We start from the raw sequence: 20160 nt of genomic DNA on the forward strand, positions 1-20160 counted from the left end.
CAAACCGGGCACTTTCCAGGTGAGCCAACGTACTTTTTGGGCCGGGCTGATCATCGTCTTATAATCTGATTGGCCCATAAAAGGCTTAGCAGCCTATCGTTTTTTCTGCTTTATTAATTGACGCTCCTGTGGTGACTATTTGAAAGTAGATGCTTTTTTTTCCCAGACAGACAGACTGGGTCGGCCCATGTGACACTCTGCAGTCCATTGGTTCTTTTCTTTATTGACATTGAGCTGGCCCAATCACAAACTCCTATTTTGGGCTCTGTATGAGCGTGCGATGTCTGTGTGTATTTGTCAAAATAGTCGAGAGTCAGAGAGAAGAAACGCAAGGGAGGCGCAGAGAAATTGCAGGAAATACACCGCCGCTTCATTTAGCGATTCTGAAAAGTTCTCTGTTCATTCTAGCACACGGCTAAAAACGCAAATCACGTGACCACACACTCACTGCCAAGACCTTCAGCCAGTAGATCAGCGGGTGAGCATAAACCCCAGGTGAGAGTATAGTGCATGTCAGACAGTTCATCTGCTGGATCTGATCTCACTATAGTTGTTAAACGTGATATTCAACTTGTTGTCTCTATCTAACAACTCATGTCTTTTGAATCACTTGTTCTCAGTTAACCGTTTTGGCTGAGTGCAAAGATAAGCTGATATATTCATTTATGTAACCACATACACTGATTCTGCACATTGACTTGCTTACCTTTATCATTTAAATTTAATGTACGTTATACTGTTATAATGGCCATTATTAAAACTGATATTCTGCAAAAGAGACAGGGTAAAGTTCATTATTTTCAATGGAAATGAAAGGAGGCAGTTATATTTAAGCCCTGTTTTGTTATAAATATGCAAAGTGAAGATGACGCTCATATAAATATGCAGCTACACGAGGCTGTTTGGTGTCTGTTAATCATAATATCAAAATGAAACAAATTTGACTTATATTATGTTTTAATTGTTTAGATAGTGAAACAGCAAGCAGGATGAGGTGAAAGAGGTTATAAAGTACACTGTTCTCTTTGAAGATTTACCCATGCATTAGCAGGCAGTTTTTGTGATGTTTATTATTGAATATAGGCTGAGAGAATAGTGTATTGAATAAGCTAAATTGGCTGTAGTGTACGAGTGTGTTTGAATGAGTGTGTATGGGTGATTTCCAATATTGGGTTGTGGCTGGAAAGGCATCTGCTGCATAAAACATGCTGGAATAGTTGGCAGTTCATTCCACTGCGGCAACCCCTGATAAATAAGGGACTTATGCGAAGAAAAATAAATGAATAAATAGTGTATTTTTTAGAACTCAACAAATATCTTTATGGACAGTAAACAGAAATTAAATTGAGATTAAAGTTTGTATTTAATTATTTATTTCATATATATATGGCTTTTGTGTTTTATAGAATATGAGTTGATAAAAATATTGGAAATGCATAGATAGATAGCATTTTGATTGAATTTAGTGGACCGCTCTGGCCCAAAATGCCAGGGCCGATTTTTTGCCCCAGTCCAGCCCTGGGTGTGGTTGAGTGCTCGTTAAAATTTCTGACAGTCCACATGGACGACATCCATCGACCAATGACAGACGGACACTACTACACTTTTCATTCTCACGTGTCTTCATAGGAACTGGATCAACTGGAGCTGCATAATCTCTGGATGACTCAGGATGCTTATAATATTTGTCAACAAGAGATGTTTTATACGGCTTTAATAGTCCTGCTGCACAAACACAAACTACCATCCACACTGTGAATTGAATAGATTCAATTATATGGGGCATTTAAGTGTGCACTGTAAAAAATATATATATCCTTCAATTAACAATTTTACTTATTTTGTGATTGATGTTTTTATTTTTCCTTATTTATTTCTGCTTTTGAGTTGCATTATGGGATCTTGATCTTGCTTTCAGCAACTTTTAACATTCAATAGTGTAAAAAAAGTGACTTTTGTAAAAATGTTTAATAGTGTGCAGTGCTGTATTGTCTGTGTTGGTGTTGTATATTACACTACAGAAAGCCTTGTAATTATCAGCAGCACATTTCCTGTTATTTTACAGGCTCTATATATTATTTCTTATCCATTACATTTCAAATTACTGAAAGGTCAATAAAAGTCACTTTGTTGTAGTTGAATTATCAACATCAAAAGTGGAGAGAGCAGAGATCAACATCCCATAATGCAATTTACAGCCCCAAATAAACTTGTGAATAAAAAAAACATGAAAACTGTTCATTAACAGATTTTTTTATTTATTTATTTTTTTTATTTTTATTTTTTTGGTGGATCACTAGTATATTTAATCTTAATTCAATGAGATGAATTACTCTTTTTTTTTTTTTTTTTACTTTCATGTTGCTGAACAGAACATACCAACTTTTATCTAAATTTTGAATCAAGGCATGCAGCAGATTTACTGTACGTATGTAGCAGAAGATTATTAGGAAGACAGATGACAAAAATGCTTTGCTATTGTTCAGATTGCCTACCATGAGAATACCATGTGTTTTCACACATTATTTTTAGATGAAAGCGTGTGGTTGGCATAAATACACAGCAACAATGTGACTGCTGTCATGTGACCCCAAGACTACCTGAAGGAGATCCTTTAATCCTAGACTACAGATATACTGTATGTCCAGAGTAAAAGCCCCTCACATGTAAACACTGAACAGATTGTTTTATGTTATTTTAATAATAATTTTAATATCCTTTACTTTGGTTCCTGTTTAAAGTTTATTGGAAGGTTAATTCTGAAAACTATTTGTAAAATTTCCATTGAATGACCTTACAAAACTGTAGAACCAGATCAGTCAGTACCAACAGGTTTGTGCGGTTTCTCATTCTGACGATTTTACAAAAACAGATTTGCCTGAGGAGGATCACAGACATCTGAGTCATTGTCTTGTTTATTCCCTATCTAGGTGGATTGTTCTAGTTGTTTGATTACCAGATCTCTAGGACTATAAAAACACTGGTAAGATTGATGCTGAATCAGCTAATTATTTATTATTTGCTTTTCTTTAAACAATGCAACACTTAAAAGTTGTTAATTAAACAGTATCTAATTAGCACAATAAGCCAACTGAGTAAGATCAGTTCAAGGCAGAGATTAATGTCACACCGAAACTTAGTATGAACTAACAAATTTGAATTATCAGTTAATCTTAATGTCTTGTTTTTTTAGCCATCTGCACTACCAAGTTAATAATATGTTTGTTTCTTTTTTGTTAGAAGATGTGGCATTATATGTTATTTCAATTTGTTCTCTTTTACAATCACAAATGGAGCAGCGATTTCACTGCTGTGTTTATGTGTTGTATATGTTGGCACCCAATCATTTCTTTAAACATTGACCATTGCCATTTGTTTCTGACAGATTCTAAAAGCCCAGTCCAGTTTTGTCTGCAAACATGAGTTGCAGATTTGACTATGAGGAAATTAGGCCTTATGTGATTTTATCGGGTCCCTTGGATTGCTTTAGATGGTATCTATCTATCTATCTATCTATCTATCTATCTATCTATCTATCTATCTATCTATCTATCTATCTATCTATCTATCTATCTATCTATCTATCTATCTATCTATCTATCTATCTATCTATCTATCTATCTATCTATCTATCTATCTATCTATCTATCTATCTATCTATCTATCTATCTATCTATCTATCTATCTATCTATCTATCTATCTATCTATCTATCTATCTAGCCTAATTACTCTAACCTGCCCAGTTACCCTAATTACCCTAGTGAAGCCTTTAAATGTCACTTTAAGCTGTATAGAAGTGTCTTGAAGAATATCTACTCTAATATTATTTACTGTCATCATGACAAAGAGAAAATAAATCAGTTATTAGAGATGAGTTATTAACACTATTATGATTAGAAATGTGCTAAAGAAATCTGCTCTCCGTTAAACAGAAACTGGGGAAAAAATAAACAAGCGGTCTGATAGCTCAGAGGGGCTAATAATTCTGACTTCAACTTTGTGTGTGTCTCGGAAATAAATATGCACAAGCTGTCACTAGGGTATACAGCCTTTCAAAAGGTACACATTTGGAATTTAGTACCCTAAGGGGTACATTGTTATCCAAAAAGTACAAGTGTATCTTTTAAAAGGATATGTGACAACTTTTGTACATTTACTTCTGAATGTACAACTTCAAATGATCAAATGAAAAAAGTAATTAGTTAATTGCCGCATAACTGTAGAAACATATTTAAAATGTATATATTTTTGAGCGAGAGAGAGAGAGAGAGAGAGAGAGAAAGAGAAGCTTGACACAACAATCAAAAGCTCAATATGCACATACACTTTTAGCAGTTAATCCAACACAATCTCACGGCAATTCGTAACTTTTTCATTTAGTGGCTAATTCGTATGTATTCGTACGATCTAATTTGTACAATTTAGTACGATTTGCTCATCCCCAAATGACAGTTGGGGTTAGGGGTGGGGTCAGGTGCCACGCCTCCTTTTTAAAATCATACCATTTCTTACGACTGAACTCGTACGAATTCGTACAAATTAGCCACTAAACTGGCAAAACATAAAAATACTTACATTTTCTCATGAGATCAGGCTGGTTAATCATACTTTATATAGTCATACTTACAATGTATCTGTTTTTTACTTTATTTGGATGGTTCATTTTATGTTACATTGCATCTATGCCAACTAATTTTTATTAGATTTTAAGTAGACTGTAAGGTTAGAGTTGGGGTTAGTGTAAGTTTACATGTACATGCCAAGTATCTTTTAGTCAGTTAAATATATGTTGGAGCAGAATCAGCAGATATTAAGCAGACAGTCTACTAATACTCTGATACTAGAACATCAAAATAAAATTTTACCTATGTTGTTGTGTTTGTTAGTTTTTGCTAATATTTTGAGAACATCATTAAAGACCACATACTTTTGAACAAGCATTATATTCAAGTTAACTGAAAACCTTGACAGAATGTTAGTGGTCTGAGAGCTAGTTAAAGAAATACAGAACCAGGTTTACAGAATTCTGGAGACAGTGTTGATGTTTTATAATTGTTTTACAGGATCCTTACACTGGTGGTCAGTGGCTGTTCCAAGTTATGTTCTTCCACCAGATGTTTAATTTCTAAAATATTTAAAACCAAGAAAAGCAGGTAATGAAGAATGTACACAAACAGACATAGAGGCTCATAAAAAATACTTTTTAACCCCTGCTGAATTTGAGAAAGTAATACATGCATTTATATCTTCATGTTCAGACTGCAACTCATTTTATATTGGTCATACATATAAATCGCCTACAAGTGGTCTGAAATGCAGCAGCTAGATTTCTTACTGTCACTTGTAAATTTGAGCACATTACCCCATCTTACTCTCTGCACTGGTTGCCGATATGTATTAGAATAGTTTCTAATTTTACTCTTTGTTTTTAAGATTTTGAATGATCTGGTAACTTCTTATCTATCCGAACAAGTGACTGTTAACATTTCTGCTTGATGTTTAAGGTCATTAAGTCAGAAATTGTTAAAAATTCCCAGATCAAAATGAAAGACAAAGGGAAACCAGGCCTTTTTCATTGTGGGCCCCAAATTGTGAAACATAGTACCTCTCTCTATTAGAATAATTTCTACTGAATCTGTGTTCAAGGTGTAGGGATTGTATACCGTTTTAACCCAAAGAATAAGCAGTCTGTCTTGGTGAAGAAGAGCCGGAGTCAGATATTCAAATAAATAAATCAAGTTTACTAAAGATAGTTTGCAGTTTCATCGGCAGAAGCCAGCTTCAACACTTACAACGAGATCCCAGACCGCTCTGACTTACAATCACAAGTCAATAACAATTATACTCTCAAATAACGTCCTTAACTGCGTCATACAAATAGATGATCTAACCTGATTGGTTAAAACACAGATAGACTAGGAAAGTTTCCACGAGGGTGCATACGTATATTCTGAACAATATCTTAAGGAAATAAACATCAGATATCCACTAGACTGTTTAGAGCTGAAAATAGACTTGTAAAACGAATCCATAAACAAATAGAACACACACACTTAAAGTACAATCCGTTTCTTACCCAAGGCTGAGTGTACCCTCAGCTGTCTTTATCAAAACTAGTTAAAAACCGATATAATCCACAGGGTGGGCCATTTATATGAATACACCTTGATAAAATGGGAATGGTTGGTGATATTAACGTTCTGTTTGTGGCACATTAGTATATGTGAGGGGGCAAACTTTTCAAGATGGGTGGTGACTATGGTGGCCATTTTGAAGTCGGCCATCTTGGATCCAACTTTTGTTTATTTTAATAGGAAGAGGGTCATATGACGCATCAAACTGATTGGGAATTTCACAAGAAAACAATGCCGACAAGAAAATTAATGAATGAATGAGTTATTTACAAGTTTCTGACCACTTATAAAAAGTGTTCAGTGTGCTGCCCATTGTGTTAGATTGTCAATGCAACCCTCTTCTCCCACTCCTGACACACTGATAGCAACACCGCAGGAAAAATGCCAGCACAGGCTTCCAGTATGTGTAGTTTCAGGTGCTGCACATCTTGTGTCTTCTCAGCATTGGATTTTATAAGTGGTCAGAAACTTGTATATAACTCATGAAAGAATAAAGTTACCTTAAAACCAAGCACACCATTGTTGTTCTTGTGAAATTCCCAATAAGTTTGATGTGTCATATGACCCTCCTTCTATTGAAAACTTAAGTTAGTCACCACCCATCTAAAGTGGATGATGAGAAAAGGATAAACGTTGATCCATGCTGAGATGGAGTGTAAGGTAGAAATCCAAACCCTTCAAAGGGGAAACTGAAACTTCACCTTTCAGAAAAGGTTTTTATACAGGAGTTAGCTGAATTTGCTGGTTTTTGTTGAATGTCTTGTATGTTATTTTTTCCTTTGATCTTAATTTAGAATTTTTTACACAATTTGTGTACAGCACAATGGTCAACATAATAAAATTCTGCTTTATAAATAAAGTAAGTCTAAGATTAAATGACATATTTATCAAATGATACATTTAAATTTGATTTCTAAAACAGGTTTAAATCTGATTAAAAATATATAAATATCAAAAATATCAAATCATATCAAACCAAAAAATTAATCGCAAACTCTGGTGTTTTTCTTTCAGATTGGTCTGTCTTATCATTGCTTCAGTGATTGCAGTGGCTTTGTTATTGTTAATGCGTGTGATTTGGTGTCACAAATGCATGTTTAATGGTAATTGCTATGGTAAAGCAGCAGTGGCAACAGATGCAGAAACTTGCTCAGACATTGGAAGGTACCATTATAATGAGCCTTTACGTTCAAGTTTCCACATGTATTATTTAAGATTAATTATGTGAACAACATGCTTCTGCAACCCTCTGCTTTTACAGGGGCATTATTTTCAATGTTATTAGTATTTGAATGTCTGGCAAATTTTTATAGCTCAGTTCTTATGTGGTAGTTGGTCGTAAAAATGTGAATTATGAGTGCTGAGATTGCTGCAGCACCTCTCTCTGTCTGCTAGTTTAATTAAGATAATAAATAACAAAAGTTTTTTGTGTGTGTTTAAATTGTCCTCTTCTTTTTTTGTTTAAATTATTTAGTTTTTTCTTTGGTGTCAAATTTGCTTTGCGACTTGAAATTTTTTTTTTTTACATTTCTGTCTATATCTTTAAGATCTTTTTCATTCATGGTGTTAAAAATTAGGTTCAAACTAGTTACAAGTGTCCAAGTGGCTATTAGTAGCCACACATTATGACACACATTATTTTTGCAGCAGAAATAAAAAAAATAATGCGTAAATTAGTCTCAAACAGGAGGAGTGAAAAGTTACAATTGTTACAAAGATTTCCACTGGGCTCAGATGTAACAGTATGAAATAAGGATAATGACCGAAAAAATTATTTGAAAGCTTTTTATTGATCTAACTTTTCAGCACAACTGGTGTGTGTGTGTGTGTGTGTGTGTGTGTGTGTGTGTGTGTGTGTGTGTGTGTGTGTGTGTGTGTGTGTGTGTGTGTGTGTGTGTTTGTGTGTGTGTGTGTGTGTGTGTGTGTGTGTGTGTGTGTGTGTGTGTGTTTGTGTGTGTGTGTGTGTAACAAAGCTGAATTAAATGTTAATGCAAATGTGCATCTAATTTTTGTTATTATATCATTCTTTTCTTATAAACTCTACTTATCACTAATTTGTAAAAGTCCCTATTTTTCTCAAACAATGTCTTTGCAGGGATATCCTGCAACGTGGGGGTTCAGCAGTGGATGCTGCTATCGCCGCTCTGCTGTGTGTGAGTGTGATTAACCCACAGAGTATAGGTATTGGAGGAGGAGTGGTGTTCACCATATACAATGCATCAACAGGTATGAAGACTTTGAGAAACATAATGATCAATTCTTGTTTTAGCTAAAATAAATAAATAAATAAATAAATAAATAAATAAATAAATAAATAAATAAATAAATAAATAAATAACTGAACATTCTATTAATGTTTATTTTTATAAAGCACCTTTAGCTTGATTAAAATTGATTGATTAAAATTTCCTGTGTGACATGATAAAAGTCTGAAGTTAAAGAAAAGAATGAGAGTTTCACTGTATGCAGACTTGATTTTCTGTTGATGCTGTTAAAGAAAAGTCATTAATAGTTTCTCTGGAGCATGCTGAGGTATGTATTATAAAAAGTCATATATTGGTTTTTGGGGTCTTTAACAACAGGCTGATCTGCATGCAATGTCAAAAAACACTTTCATTGTCTTATAACATGCATTTATTTTGACCTAATTTTCTCAATGACTTCCATATGATTTGTTCAGTGATTAATTTTTTACAAAGCCCTCCATTACACGACATTACAGTTTTTTTTACAATGGCTATGACAGTTTTTTCAATACATTTAACAAGTTTCCTAAACGTTAAACATGATTAGCCCAACATCCATCTTTGTTGGCTATACAATTAACACATTTTTTGTTGCTTTGACAAACCCTTTAGTATGAGGAACTACTTTCTTCCACATTGAATTCAAATCATAATCTGACAGTTAAACAGTTGAGCGTGGATCTTTTAAACTTTAGATCTGTAGTGTCTGCTTTTTGCTGGCTGTATGTGGGCGGAGTAATACACAAAGGGTAAAGAGGCTGTACGGGTGCTGATATTACAGAATATCACACGGCAATCAGCCAATCATATATATATATATATATATATATATATATATATATATATATATATATATATATATATATATATATGTATGTATATAGATTATATCAGCTCATTTCCATCTAGAAAGCACAATTATGTGTTGAGGTTTTTCCAATCACATGATCATATGTTCTAATAGATGACTCTTGAGGTTTTTGAAAGGGACAGTGAGCACATCAAAGAACTCTGTCACAAAATACATCCAGATTATGCAATACAGTCATTACTGAACTATACACAGTGTTTTGCAGTAAACTAATCTATAAACCTGGAGTAAACCTTAATTTGTATATACAGTAGATATGCAGTACAGTACAGCATTTGCATACACCGTGTCTAATTACTTTCAGAGAGTCATGTTGGAGTTGGAGGTCAATAAACTCCCACATTAAATTATCTATGTTGATGAGACTGGAGATGTCACTGTGGGAGTAACATAATAGGCCAAAGGGCCACAGTTACCGTGCCGGGCCATAGAAGATATCAAGTGTAATGTGGATGAGAACATGTGGCCATATGCTGATGACCAGGCAGAATAAAAGATTACTTATTTATTTTTATTTTTTTATTTCTTTATAATTGCGGTGCTTTTTCTGTTTGTATATCTTGCAGTGATATCCGTTTGCAAATAAAGTCTCTACTGCAGCAATTCTGTGTCTGCACATTTGTCTTAACATAAACGGTACATTTTAAAATGCAATTTGTTTTCTTCATTTCTGTATTGAATTTTTGCAGTAAAAGAAAGAAAATGCAAAACTGAAAAACAAAAAGACAAAACTGTAGAGAGTCTTCAAATATAAGGGCAGTGCTGACACAAACTAATGTAGTTTCTGTAATTTTAGCTAATGAGTGTGTTTTTATTTTCAGTGTGTTATGACGGACTAAATGTTTTTGTTGGAAGAGAACACGTGTTAGTGTTTTAAACAATTATTTGATTTTGAAACGTTTGCAGTGTTTTGTTAGACATTGTGTAGTGTGTTAGTTTATTATTATATTTTGATTATTAGTTTAGAGGTTTAGTTCACAATGTGTGAGAGTTTAGCAAACTTGTTAAATGTATTGAAAAAACTGTCATACCCATTGTAAAAACTGTAATCTCTGCTAATTGGTCCAATGATCCAATCTGTTGTGATTGGTCAACGTCGGAATTAAATGGCCACCAGAGCTTATTAACATAGTTGACGCAGCCCAATGCAGGGATGGACTAAACTAATGCAGTTAAACACCAGTATATTACTCTATTCTTAACCCTTACCCCAAGTAATAACATCAACAACACACACTCAGTATTATTGACAAAGGGGAAAAGGTTTGTAAATTGACCGCGCAACGCATGTGTATAATCAAGAACCACTGCGCAACAGGCTTTAGGATTATCAACTACCAAATACAGCCAGCAAAAAGCAGATACTACAGATCTTAAGCAAAATAAAGCTTACCTTCATATAGATTTTATTAATTTAAACAGATCACCTTCCAGTGGAAAACCGCTGCATATTCAAAACAATTCAACATTTTAGTAATGACATATCAATGTCCTATTTTATAAAGTATGATGATTTGCTCATGAAGCAATGGTTAAAAATATACATCTTTAGTTAGCAACCTTTTATTTGTTTGGTCTATGACTAATACCTCATTATAAATGAAAATGTAAAGTTTATTGTCTTCACTCACAGGAAAGGTGGAGACAATTAATGCTCGAGAAACTGCGCCAATGAGTGCTACAGCAGACATGTTTGACAATAACAACAATAATACAAAACCAGGTATAAACCACCATAATTTATTACAGCTTTACTACACAGATTTAATAAGCAAATTAATCTAGACAGAACATGTTGGTGATAAAAAGGCCCACACAGAGTCCATGCATGCAGAAACATGCCAATATTTTAGCCCGTCTATAGTTTACAGGAGGTATATATGTATTGTACTCATTTTTATATTAATTTTAGTAACATTTGAGACTAAAATGAAAATGTTTTATGATTTATTTATAATACAGTTTGTAAAGTAATATTTATTATTATTCTGTCTATTAGATGATACGTATGTTGTACGAGTTTATGACTCATTTATAAAACAAGTAGATCTAATTGGATTTGCATTATAAACCATACAATTCTCCCAAAATCATTCTGATTGAATCCACAGATTTTTTTCAGAATTCTGCACAGAAATAACAAAAACATGGCCCTGATGATAAACCATGTAAACAGCAAACTAAATATTTCTTCCAATGTATGATAATAAATGATTTCGTTTTTTCTTTGTTTTTGTCCTGAATGTCAGGATTATTAATAGCTGTACCAGGAGAATTGCGTGGTTATAAACTGGCACACGACAGGCATGGTAGACTGGAATGGAAAGAGCTGTTTAAGCCCAGTATAAAGCTGGCACGGAAGGGATTTAAGATTGGCAAAGCCCTGGCTGACGCCATCAAAGAGGAAGAAGATAAATTTCAGAAAAATACAACACTGTGGTGAGAATATATATATATATATATATATATATATATATATATATATATATATATATATATATATATATATATATATATATATATATATATATATATATACACACACACACACACACACACACAGGGAAATAAGGGGAGAACATGCAAATTCCACACAGAAATGCCAACTGACCAGCCGAGGCTTGAACCAGCGGCCTTCTTACTGTGAGATGGCAGTGCTACTCACTGCGCAACCGCACCACCCTGTGTGTGTGTGTGTTTGTGTGTGTGTGTGCATGTGTGCGTGTGTGTGTTTGTGTGTGTCTGTGTGTACAAAGCAAACATTGAGAAAATAGCAGAATAGAAAAGGCATAGCTTTTGGTCACACATAAACATTAAATAAGGCCAAAGGTTTTGGACTCGTATCATATGCATATTATGTCTGTATTAAGTCTAAACCCATCTTTCTTCCACTCTCATCTTTCTTTTATCCAGTGAAGTGTTTTGTGATGCAGACTATAACCTTCCGAAGATAAATGACTATATAAGATTTTCCCAACTTGCTGCCACCTACAGGAAGATATCAGAAGAAGGACCTGATGCATTTTACAATGGGTCCCTGACTCAGAGCATAGTGGATGATATCAGAGCTGCAGGTTATTTCATGCAGAAATCTTATTACATATTTAGGATTTGATAGATTATTAGTTTAAAGTATACACATATTACTGATGGATTGTTTCTGGGAATAAAGGAGGAAACATCACACGTAAGGACCTAACGGATTATGAGCCAGTGCTGACAGAGTCTGCAATAAACTTTAATGTCGGGAAATACATATTTCATGCTCCTGGTGCTCCATTCGGTGGACCCGTGCTCACTCTTATAATGAAAATTCTCCTGGGCAACGGTACAAAAGGTAGTCACAAATTACATTTACTTTGTTGTCTTTTTTTAAGTTTGCCCTTTTAAGTAGATTTAGAGTGTTATTGAGTACACAGAGATTATTAAAGTCAGTGACAGGCAGCACTCAGTCAATGCACTTATTTTTTGATGAAAATAAATAAATTATTTACTTACGCAAAGAAGTAGATTTGTAATACAAAAATAACACAAAAATATTATTTATACAGTAAACAATCTTGCGTGCGTGTGTGTGTGTGCGTGCAAACAGGGAGCTTTGTATTTGGTTTATTCAATACGCAAATGTTTTATCCTAATCTCTTGTAACATGGACATCCTTGACATTCTTCCCAAATTTACTTTAGTTCCCCTCATCTCTAACCTGCGGCGTTTTACATCATATAAACAGAGATGTATTTCATTATAGATTTTCCCTTTATTTCAGTCAGATCTAATATAACCTAATTAGTAACTTGATACTTAAGTAGACTTAACACTAAATGCTTTTATACTTTTTACTTATAATTGAAGTTTTTAATATTACCATTACTTGAGAAATTATTTGTACAAGTAGTACAAGCTTTTGTTTTTGTGTGACTGTGTGTTGTTTTTATCTATTTATTTATTTTTTCATTTATTTATTTATTTTTTTTTTTTTTTTCCTTTTTTTTTGTATTTATTTATTTTTGTCTACATTTTTTGCTTCTGCTCATGGTGTTTTGGGGCACTTCCAAAGAGCAACAAAAGCAAATTTTCATCCTGTATAGTCCAATAAGTCCTAAACATGGTTATATTCACACACCTCAGACAGGAGTGTTGACTGGATACCATCTTCAGTAACACCCATAAATGTTGAGGATTCACAAACTTTGTAATTTATACTCAAAATTTTGGTCTTCATTTCTGACATATACTGTATAAATAAGGTTTATTTCAGGCAATTAAACATATAATTTCAGGTTTTTCAGGTTTCAACCTCTCAAAGAAAAGTGTGTCCACAACCAAAAATAAGACTTTGACCTACCACCGCATAATAGAGACTTTATGCATAGCTGATGTAGAGAAGACTAAACTGGGAGACCCACTTAAACAACCAATTGTCAATGAGGTGAGTTCAACTCTACTTATGGATTCATTGGGCCTCAAATTTACTTCCAAACCTGTATTCACAAAACATTTTATCTCACCACTACTTAAGTAAATAACAGTACATTTTTAAGCTATGAGTTTTCTCGTCAAATCTATACACAAAGCAGCTAAGGTGAACTTTTAAAAGGAAAATAGAAAGAAGTCTCAAGCTGAGAGTGGGCGGAGCTTACTTTATCACTATGGATGATGCCAGCACGCTTATTAAATATGCACACAGTGATTGGCTGATGAAGAAAGGGAGGAGTCATGTAACTGTGAGATATTGGTATATGAGTGTTATGGGCATTGAACATACATCTCTAAATTATAAATGTGTTTGGAATTTGGAATGGAGAGATGAAAGAGAGGAGAAAATTAAATAAGAAATGACAAAAAACAATAGTTGGACAGAGAGGTAAAATTACAATGTGAAAAGAAGAAGGGAGAAGGAATGAGAGAGTAAATAATAAATGAAACCATAAGTAATTGGGATTGTGTGTGTGCGCAATCAGCAGAATCCCGAACAGGTGAGTGCGAGTGCACGACTGAACTTTTAGTCCATATACCAGTGGATTTGTAGTTCTATATCGATCTGCTTGCTTATCGATCTTCCAAGATTAGATCACTGGTGATCTTGACATATAAAGGAAAGTTGACTTCTGGAGTTGAATTTCTCTGCTTTCTTAGCTTTTGCCATGCTTGATCAAACTGATTGGACAAGGATCCAGCACACGTTGATTTTCTCAAAGTCTTCAATTTTCCTATTTACATGATTCACTAATTTTGTTTTTATAGGTTGTCAAAAACATGATCTCAGACAGCTTTGCGGACCACAACAGGAGTGAGATTGATGACAGCATTGCAACAGCCTGCAACAAGTCTAACAATGTCTCTAAATCTGTACCTGATGACAGCGGCACATCTCATGTGTCTGTCATCGATGCAGAAGGCAATGCAGTGGCGGTGACCAGCAGCATTAATAACTAGTAAGAAAACTGAAGCATTTTGTTTAAGCTATTTACATCCACACACTGCATATTTCAGACAGGCGTCAATATCAATGTTTTTAAATGTCCATTTAGTTATAAGACAAGTCTGTACAGTTTTTGTTTGCAGTGGGGGAACTTTAATACAACCAGGAAATAAATTCAAATAGAAATATAGCATACATGTTTATATATGCCCTACTGATATATTAATCTCTTTATGAAAATGAAACAATTCCATATAAGCTACATGTGCCTATATGGGGGGGGGGGGGGGGGTGTTGATCTTAAAAATTAAAAACTGTTTTATTCTAGCCCAAATAAAACATACAAGAAAAAAATATTGAAAATGTTCTTGCTCTGTTAATCATCATTTGGAAAATATTCAAAAAATAAATATATAAATAAAAGGGGGGCGAATAATTCTGACTTCAACTGTATGTGTACTTTTGCTGTTGTTCTTTTTTTTTTTTTTTTGGTGATCTCTCTCTCTTTTCCTCTCTCTCCCTCTGTGTTTGTGTGTGTGTGTGTGTGTGTGTGTGTGTGTGTGTGTGTGTGTACATGCATTTTATCTCACAGTTTCGGTTCTGGTGTGATGTCAGAGTGTACAGGCATTATATTTAATGACCAGATGAAGGATTTCACGGACAATGAACATAACAGAATTGAAAAAGGTAAAGAAAAAAACGTATTTGAGTATTTTACTACAATATACTGAAGAGAAGTAGTTACAGTATATGGTAAAAACAACTACATAAATGTTGATTTAAAATGTCTGTTGTTTTTTGACCAGGTAAAAGACCACTGTCATCAATGTGTCCCACAATAATACTGGATGAAGAGAAAGAAAATAGTGAAAAAGTCACAATGGTGGTTGGAGCTGAAGGAGGGACGAACATCACTACAGCTGTTGCTCAGGTGATACAAATATCTATTTCAACTATTTAATTTGATTGCACACAAAACAACATGAAAAATCAATACATTAAATCTTGATGCATCTTTCTTAATGTTTTTTTAATTATTATTATTATTTATTTCTTAGAATAGGCCAATGTGTCTTAATAAATTAATGTCCAAATAAACTTGTCTTTTACCTTTTTTTCTCATATCAGGTGATCCTGAACTACCTGTACTTTGATTATGACCTAAAGGATGCTGTTAATGCTTCCAGAGTTCAAATCAAGAACAATGTGACAAATGTGGAGCCAGGATTTGATAAGGTAGCATTTCTTCACTTCTCTACAAGATTGTCCTGCAAATTAAATTAATAATATCAGAAAATTTCAAAATTACATTCATTTCCTTTTTGTGATTTATGAATGCAGGATGTGATTAAAGGTTTGGAGCAGAAGTATCATGTTATAGGCAACAAAACTGAAGTTTCAGTGGTTCAGGTGATTGATCGAGAAAAGGACAAAGTCTGTGCTGTGTCTGACCACAGGAAATATGGCAATCCTGCTGGATACTGACCACTGCTGATGTGGTCAACAGTGTTTTTATGTCAAATGATCATCAAGTAAGAGCTCCAGAATAGTTTGTTTGGGTGTTTTAGATGCTATTAAAAAGGGTCTAAAATTAACACTCATCAAGCAACAAATTTTCTTGGCAATCTAGTTAAATACTAGTTTATTTTGTACAGAAAAATATATATATTATTATTACCACTATTATTATTTACTCTCTTCACAGTAAATATTCTGCCCCAACCCAACATCATTATCGCTTTCAGAATGAAGATGAAATAATACACATACAGTTTAATGGCATGTTAAAATATCCATATGGTACATTTTTTTACAGAGCAAATCAGTGGCCATTGGCACGTGCAGCAAAATGTTAGTTTTAGGCCCAGCTAATAAAACTGGAGCAGTTAATCCACCTTATATTATATCACAAATATTCTATAAATGTTTCTGATTTTTGTAGTATACTAATCTAGCTGTTTTATTATGTTGTAAGTCTGATAGTAGGCATTGCAAAAATATATAAATAAAGTTTTCTGTTAGTCTATTCAGTGTGTTGTTTTGTCAATTAAACATTGGTGAATAAATACAGAAATTAGTTAATAAACAATTCTTTACCGCACATATGAGAAACACTGAACTAAGAACATGAAAACAGCAATTTCAATAATTATGAGTCTGCATGAAAGCATCTGCATCTGAGTGGAAGTATACACTTTTTTCTTGGGCTTTATTTTATTTGGTCAGTCAAGGTGTGTTTCAAAAGTCTAAGACAAATAAAGCACATCCTATACACCCTGCCAAGTGTACAAAAATATATTTGGCAACAACCATGCTGTAATACCTTACTTATTATTAATCTTGAATAATGTATGTTTAAATATTGTAACGCTCTTCTTTAAATCTACAGTATGCACAAGAAAAAAGAAAAAAATATGGTTCAATTCTCTTGTCTCAGTTTTCAAATTTTATCATGGATTGATGAATATCTTATGTATCGGAATCACAAATTTCTCTGAAAATGTCTTAACAATAAAACACAAACAACATTTATACAATAACACAATACAACAATGTGGTGTGTATGAAGTCCAAAAGTCTGCGAATGAGTGTACATACTAAATGGTAGTGATGTGACGTTGTGCGCCGAGGCTTCGAAGCATGTATCAAAAAAACGATACATCTCGCAGTGAAGCAGTGTACCGGAGCTTGATTCGTTTTGCCATCATCACGTGATCAGTGACGTCCGAAGCTTCATTTTCGCCTTTACCCACGTGACTGCTTTGAATTTTGATTCAAAGGTTTAAACACCCTCATAGTAAAGTGTATAGCGAGAGAACTGGCGTCTATTACATACATTTGTTTCAAAGCACTGCACCAGTCCCACACACCAGTAATTAAACTAAACTACAATAGTATTTTTTTGTAAAAAGGTTTTGAACAATACTAAAGTGTATTAGCGTATTTTTTTATGACTATCTTTAAAGAAAACCACCGCATATCGTAGTATTGTGTTTAACAAAGACCATCGGGTGAATGTGACTCTGAAGCATTGTTTACATAGTGTCCTCCTAAAACACTCGCCTTTCAACCAGGAATCGCTGGTTCGATCCCCGCTTGGAGCGGGACTCATTGTGTTATGATAAACTTTTGAATACCTTGGATTTTACTACAATCATCAGTTGTGTAATGTAATATATCTTGTGTAAAAACTACAGTAATTGAGTAATTTGTTTATATTGCTGTTGTTGTATTACTACATGAATGAGTTGGTCAGTTGTGAACATTTGACATTATTGCAGCACAGTGCTTTCCCACACTTTTACCAGAAGAGGTCCTCATTGAGCTCTGATTTAGAAAGCTTCGAGTAACGAACCTTTTTCCGATACAATTGAGTCGAGCACTTCACTGGTTCAGAAAGCTTCATTTCACCATCACTACTAAATGGATCATGCTCACCACACAGTTTGAGTCCAGATAATTGGAACCATGTCAAGTTGCAGTACATCAAATGTCCTCCTAGGATAGTCTTTACTGTGGTCCAAAAAGGCAAAAAAAATCCACACAAAACAATTGTCCTTCGCACACGAAACAAGAAAAAAAGGTAGACTTAGCAAACACCTGCTCCATGTGCTCCTCTGGCTTCTTCAGATGACACAGTGAGTAGTGTCCAGGTGCCCTCTATCTCCCCCTTGTGGTGTGTATCTTCTTCTTCTTCGTTTTATGGCGAGTTGCGAACCAACTTTAAAGGTGCATATCGCCACCTACTGTGATGGAGTGTGAAGAGGTTGAACTGGTTTCCTAAATTCTATTGTATAATCCACTATTTTTAATGAACCTTTTTACTGCCTTTATTTGTCTTACTGAATCTAAACCATCTTTTAATAAACCCTTTATTGTGAAATCCTGGTATCCTAAACTATGCAATTCCTCTTTAAGGTTTCTTCTTTCATTTTTATATGCTTTGCATCTTTTTAAAACATGTTCTACTGTCTCATCTGTTATTGTGGTGTGTGTGTTGTGTAAATGTGTATATATGGAAAAAGAGCAACAGAACAGGAAATAGAACACCGACACATTCACCTGACCTCATCCCTTCAAAATAAAGAACCTAAAATAAAAGTCTATTACTCATTTTGGTATATTTGGAGCTACAAAAACCGTAAGTATGCTCTACTGCCAGGCCTATTCACACATTTAACGAATACAACAGAAAGCATAAACTCAGTAATGTGGCAACGCTACATACTTATGTTTTCTCGTGAGATCAGGCTGGTATAACTGTTGTTTGTTTGTGTGTTATAAAGCTGAAAAAATGTAAACTCAATGTGGATCAGTTTTATTTTGGCTATAAACATTTTTTTTTTGATAGCCTACTTTTCCAACCCTTTGTTCATAAGTGACTTGTGCAAAAGCCCCAGTTGTTTCCAATCACTCTCTGTCTTTGCAGGAATATCCTGCAGCATGGGGGTTCAGCAGTGGATGCTGCTATCGCAGCTCAACTGTGTGTGAGTGTGATTTACTCACAGAGTATAGGCATTGGAGGAGGTGTGGTGTTCACCATATACAATGCTTCAACAGGTATGAAGACTTTGAGAAACATAATCAGTAAACTGGCATCAATTCTTGTTTTAGCTTGAAGAAACAATTACCTCAACACCCTATTAATGCACATGTTTATGAAGCCCATTTTGCACTGAAAAAATATTCCTGTCTACCATATGATAATAGTCTGGGGTTGAAAAAAAGTGAGAGAGCTTGTATGAAGAGTTTGTTTCCAAATTATACTTTTAAAGAAAAAGCTAATAATAGTGCACAAAACACAGAAACTGTTTTTGAAGTGCATTATGGGATGTTGATCTCTGCTCTGTCCAATTTTGATGTTGATAATTCAACTCTACAGTTTAACAAAGTGACTTTTATTGACATTTTAGCTGTTTGAAATAATAATATAATGTATAAGAAATAATATCTAGACAAATAAGTCAGAACAGAACAGTAAAGGTGCTGCAGTTTAATACAAGGTTTCTGTAGTGTAATATACAACACAAATCAAGACAATACAGCACTGCAGACTATTACACATGCAGAAAAGTCACTTTATACTACTTTCCAAGGTTAAAAGTTGTTAGAAGAATGATCAACCTCCCATAATACAGTTTAAAAGCAGAAATAAACAGGGGGAAAAATACATCAATAACAAAATATGGAAAACTGCACATTTACTGCTATTTTATGAAGTGTGGTCTTGAACAAGCTGATCTCAGTTCAGGTGTTACTTGGGAGTAAACGAGCAACTTGTCCAGAAGCAGCAACATGTTTAATCAAAAGTGGATGTGAACATCACCTCTGTGTCTCTGGATAATTTGTAATCATAATCACATTTTAGTGTTTCAGTTTTGTCTGAATTAGGACTGTGTGTACCATTGTTACCAATACTAATGGCCTAGTTAACATGTTGCTTAACAACATGGGACAGAACAAGATTCCAGCAGCAAGCATTTTGA

At 34.2% G+C, this 20160-nt stretch overlaps 1 protein-coding gene across 1 annotated transcript; it reads left to right on the plus strand.

The window, feature by feature from the left end:
• The first annotated feature begins 2890 nt into the window (after positions 1-2890).
• Positions 2891-16700, plus strand: si:ch73-236c18.3. The gene is made up of 15 exons (XM_073908306.1): positions 2891-2983; positions 3386-3493; positions 5065-5154; positions 7150-7299; positions 8231-8361; positions 10886-10975; positions 11502-11691; positions 12166-12326; positions 12425-12589; positions 13533-13681; positions 14497-14687; positions 15267-15361; positions 15481-15605; positions 15803-15910; positions 16016-16700. Exons 2-15 carry the CDS (start codon positions 3420-3422, stop codon positions 16157-16159), a joined length of 1863 nt encoding a protein of 620 aa, XP_073764407.1. The 5' UTR covers positions 2891-2983; positions 3386-3419; the 3' UTR covers positions 16160-16700.
• The last annotated feature ends 3460 nt before the right edge of the window (positions 16701-20160 follow it).

Source organism: Danio rerio, chromosome 1 (genome assembly GCF_049306965.1).
Source record: "Danio rerio strain Tuebingen ecotype United States chromosome 1, GRCz12tu, whole genome shotgun sequence".
NCBI lineage: Eukaryota > Metazoa > Chordata > Actinopteri > Cypriniformes > Danionidae > Danio > Danio rerio.

What these genes read in the sequence shown, in the direction of transcription:
- si:ch73-236c18.3 (XM_073908306.1), top strand. Translation starts at nt 3,420, where the DNA reads ATGAGTTGCAGATTTGACTATGAGGAAATTAGGCCTTATGTGATTTTA. An exon ending in CAACAATAATACAAAACCAG is followed by an intron (nt 10,976 to 11,501) that starts GTATAAACCACC and finishes CCTGAATGTCAG; the next exon opens with GATTATTAATAGCTGTACCA. An exon ending in TCACTACAGCTGTTGCTCAG is followed by an intron (nt 15,606 to 15,802) that starts GTGATACAAATA and finishes TTCTCATATCAG; the next exon opens with GTGATCCTGAACTACCTGTA.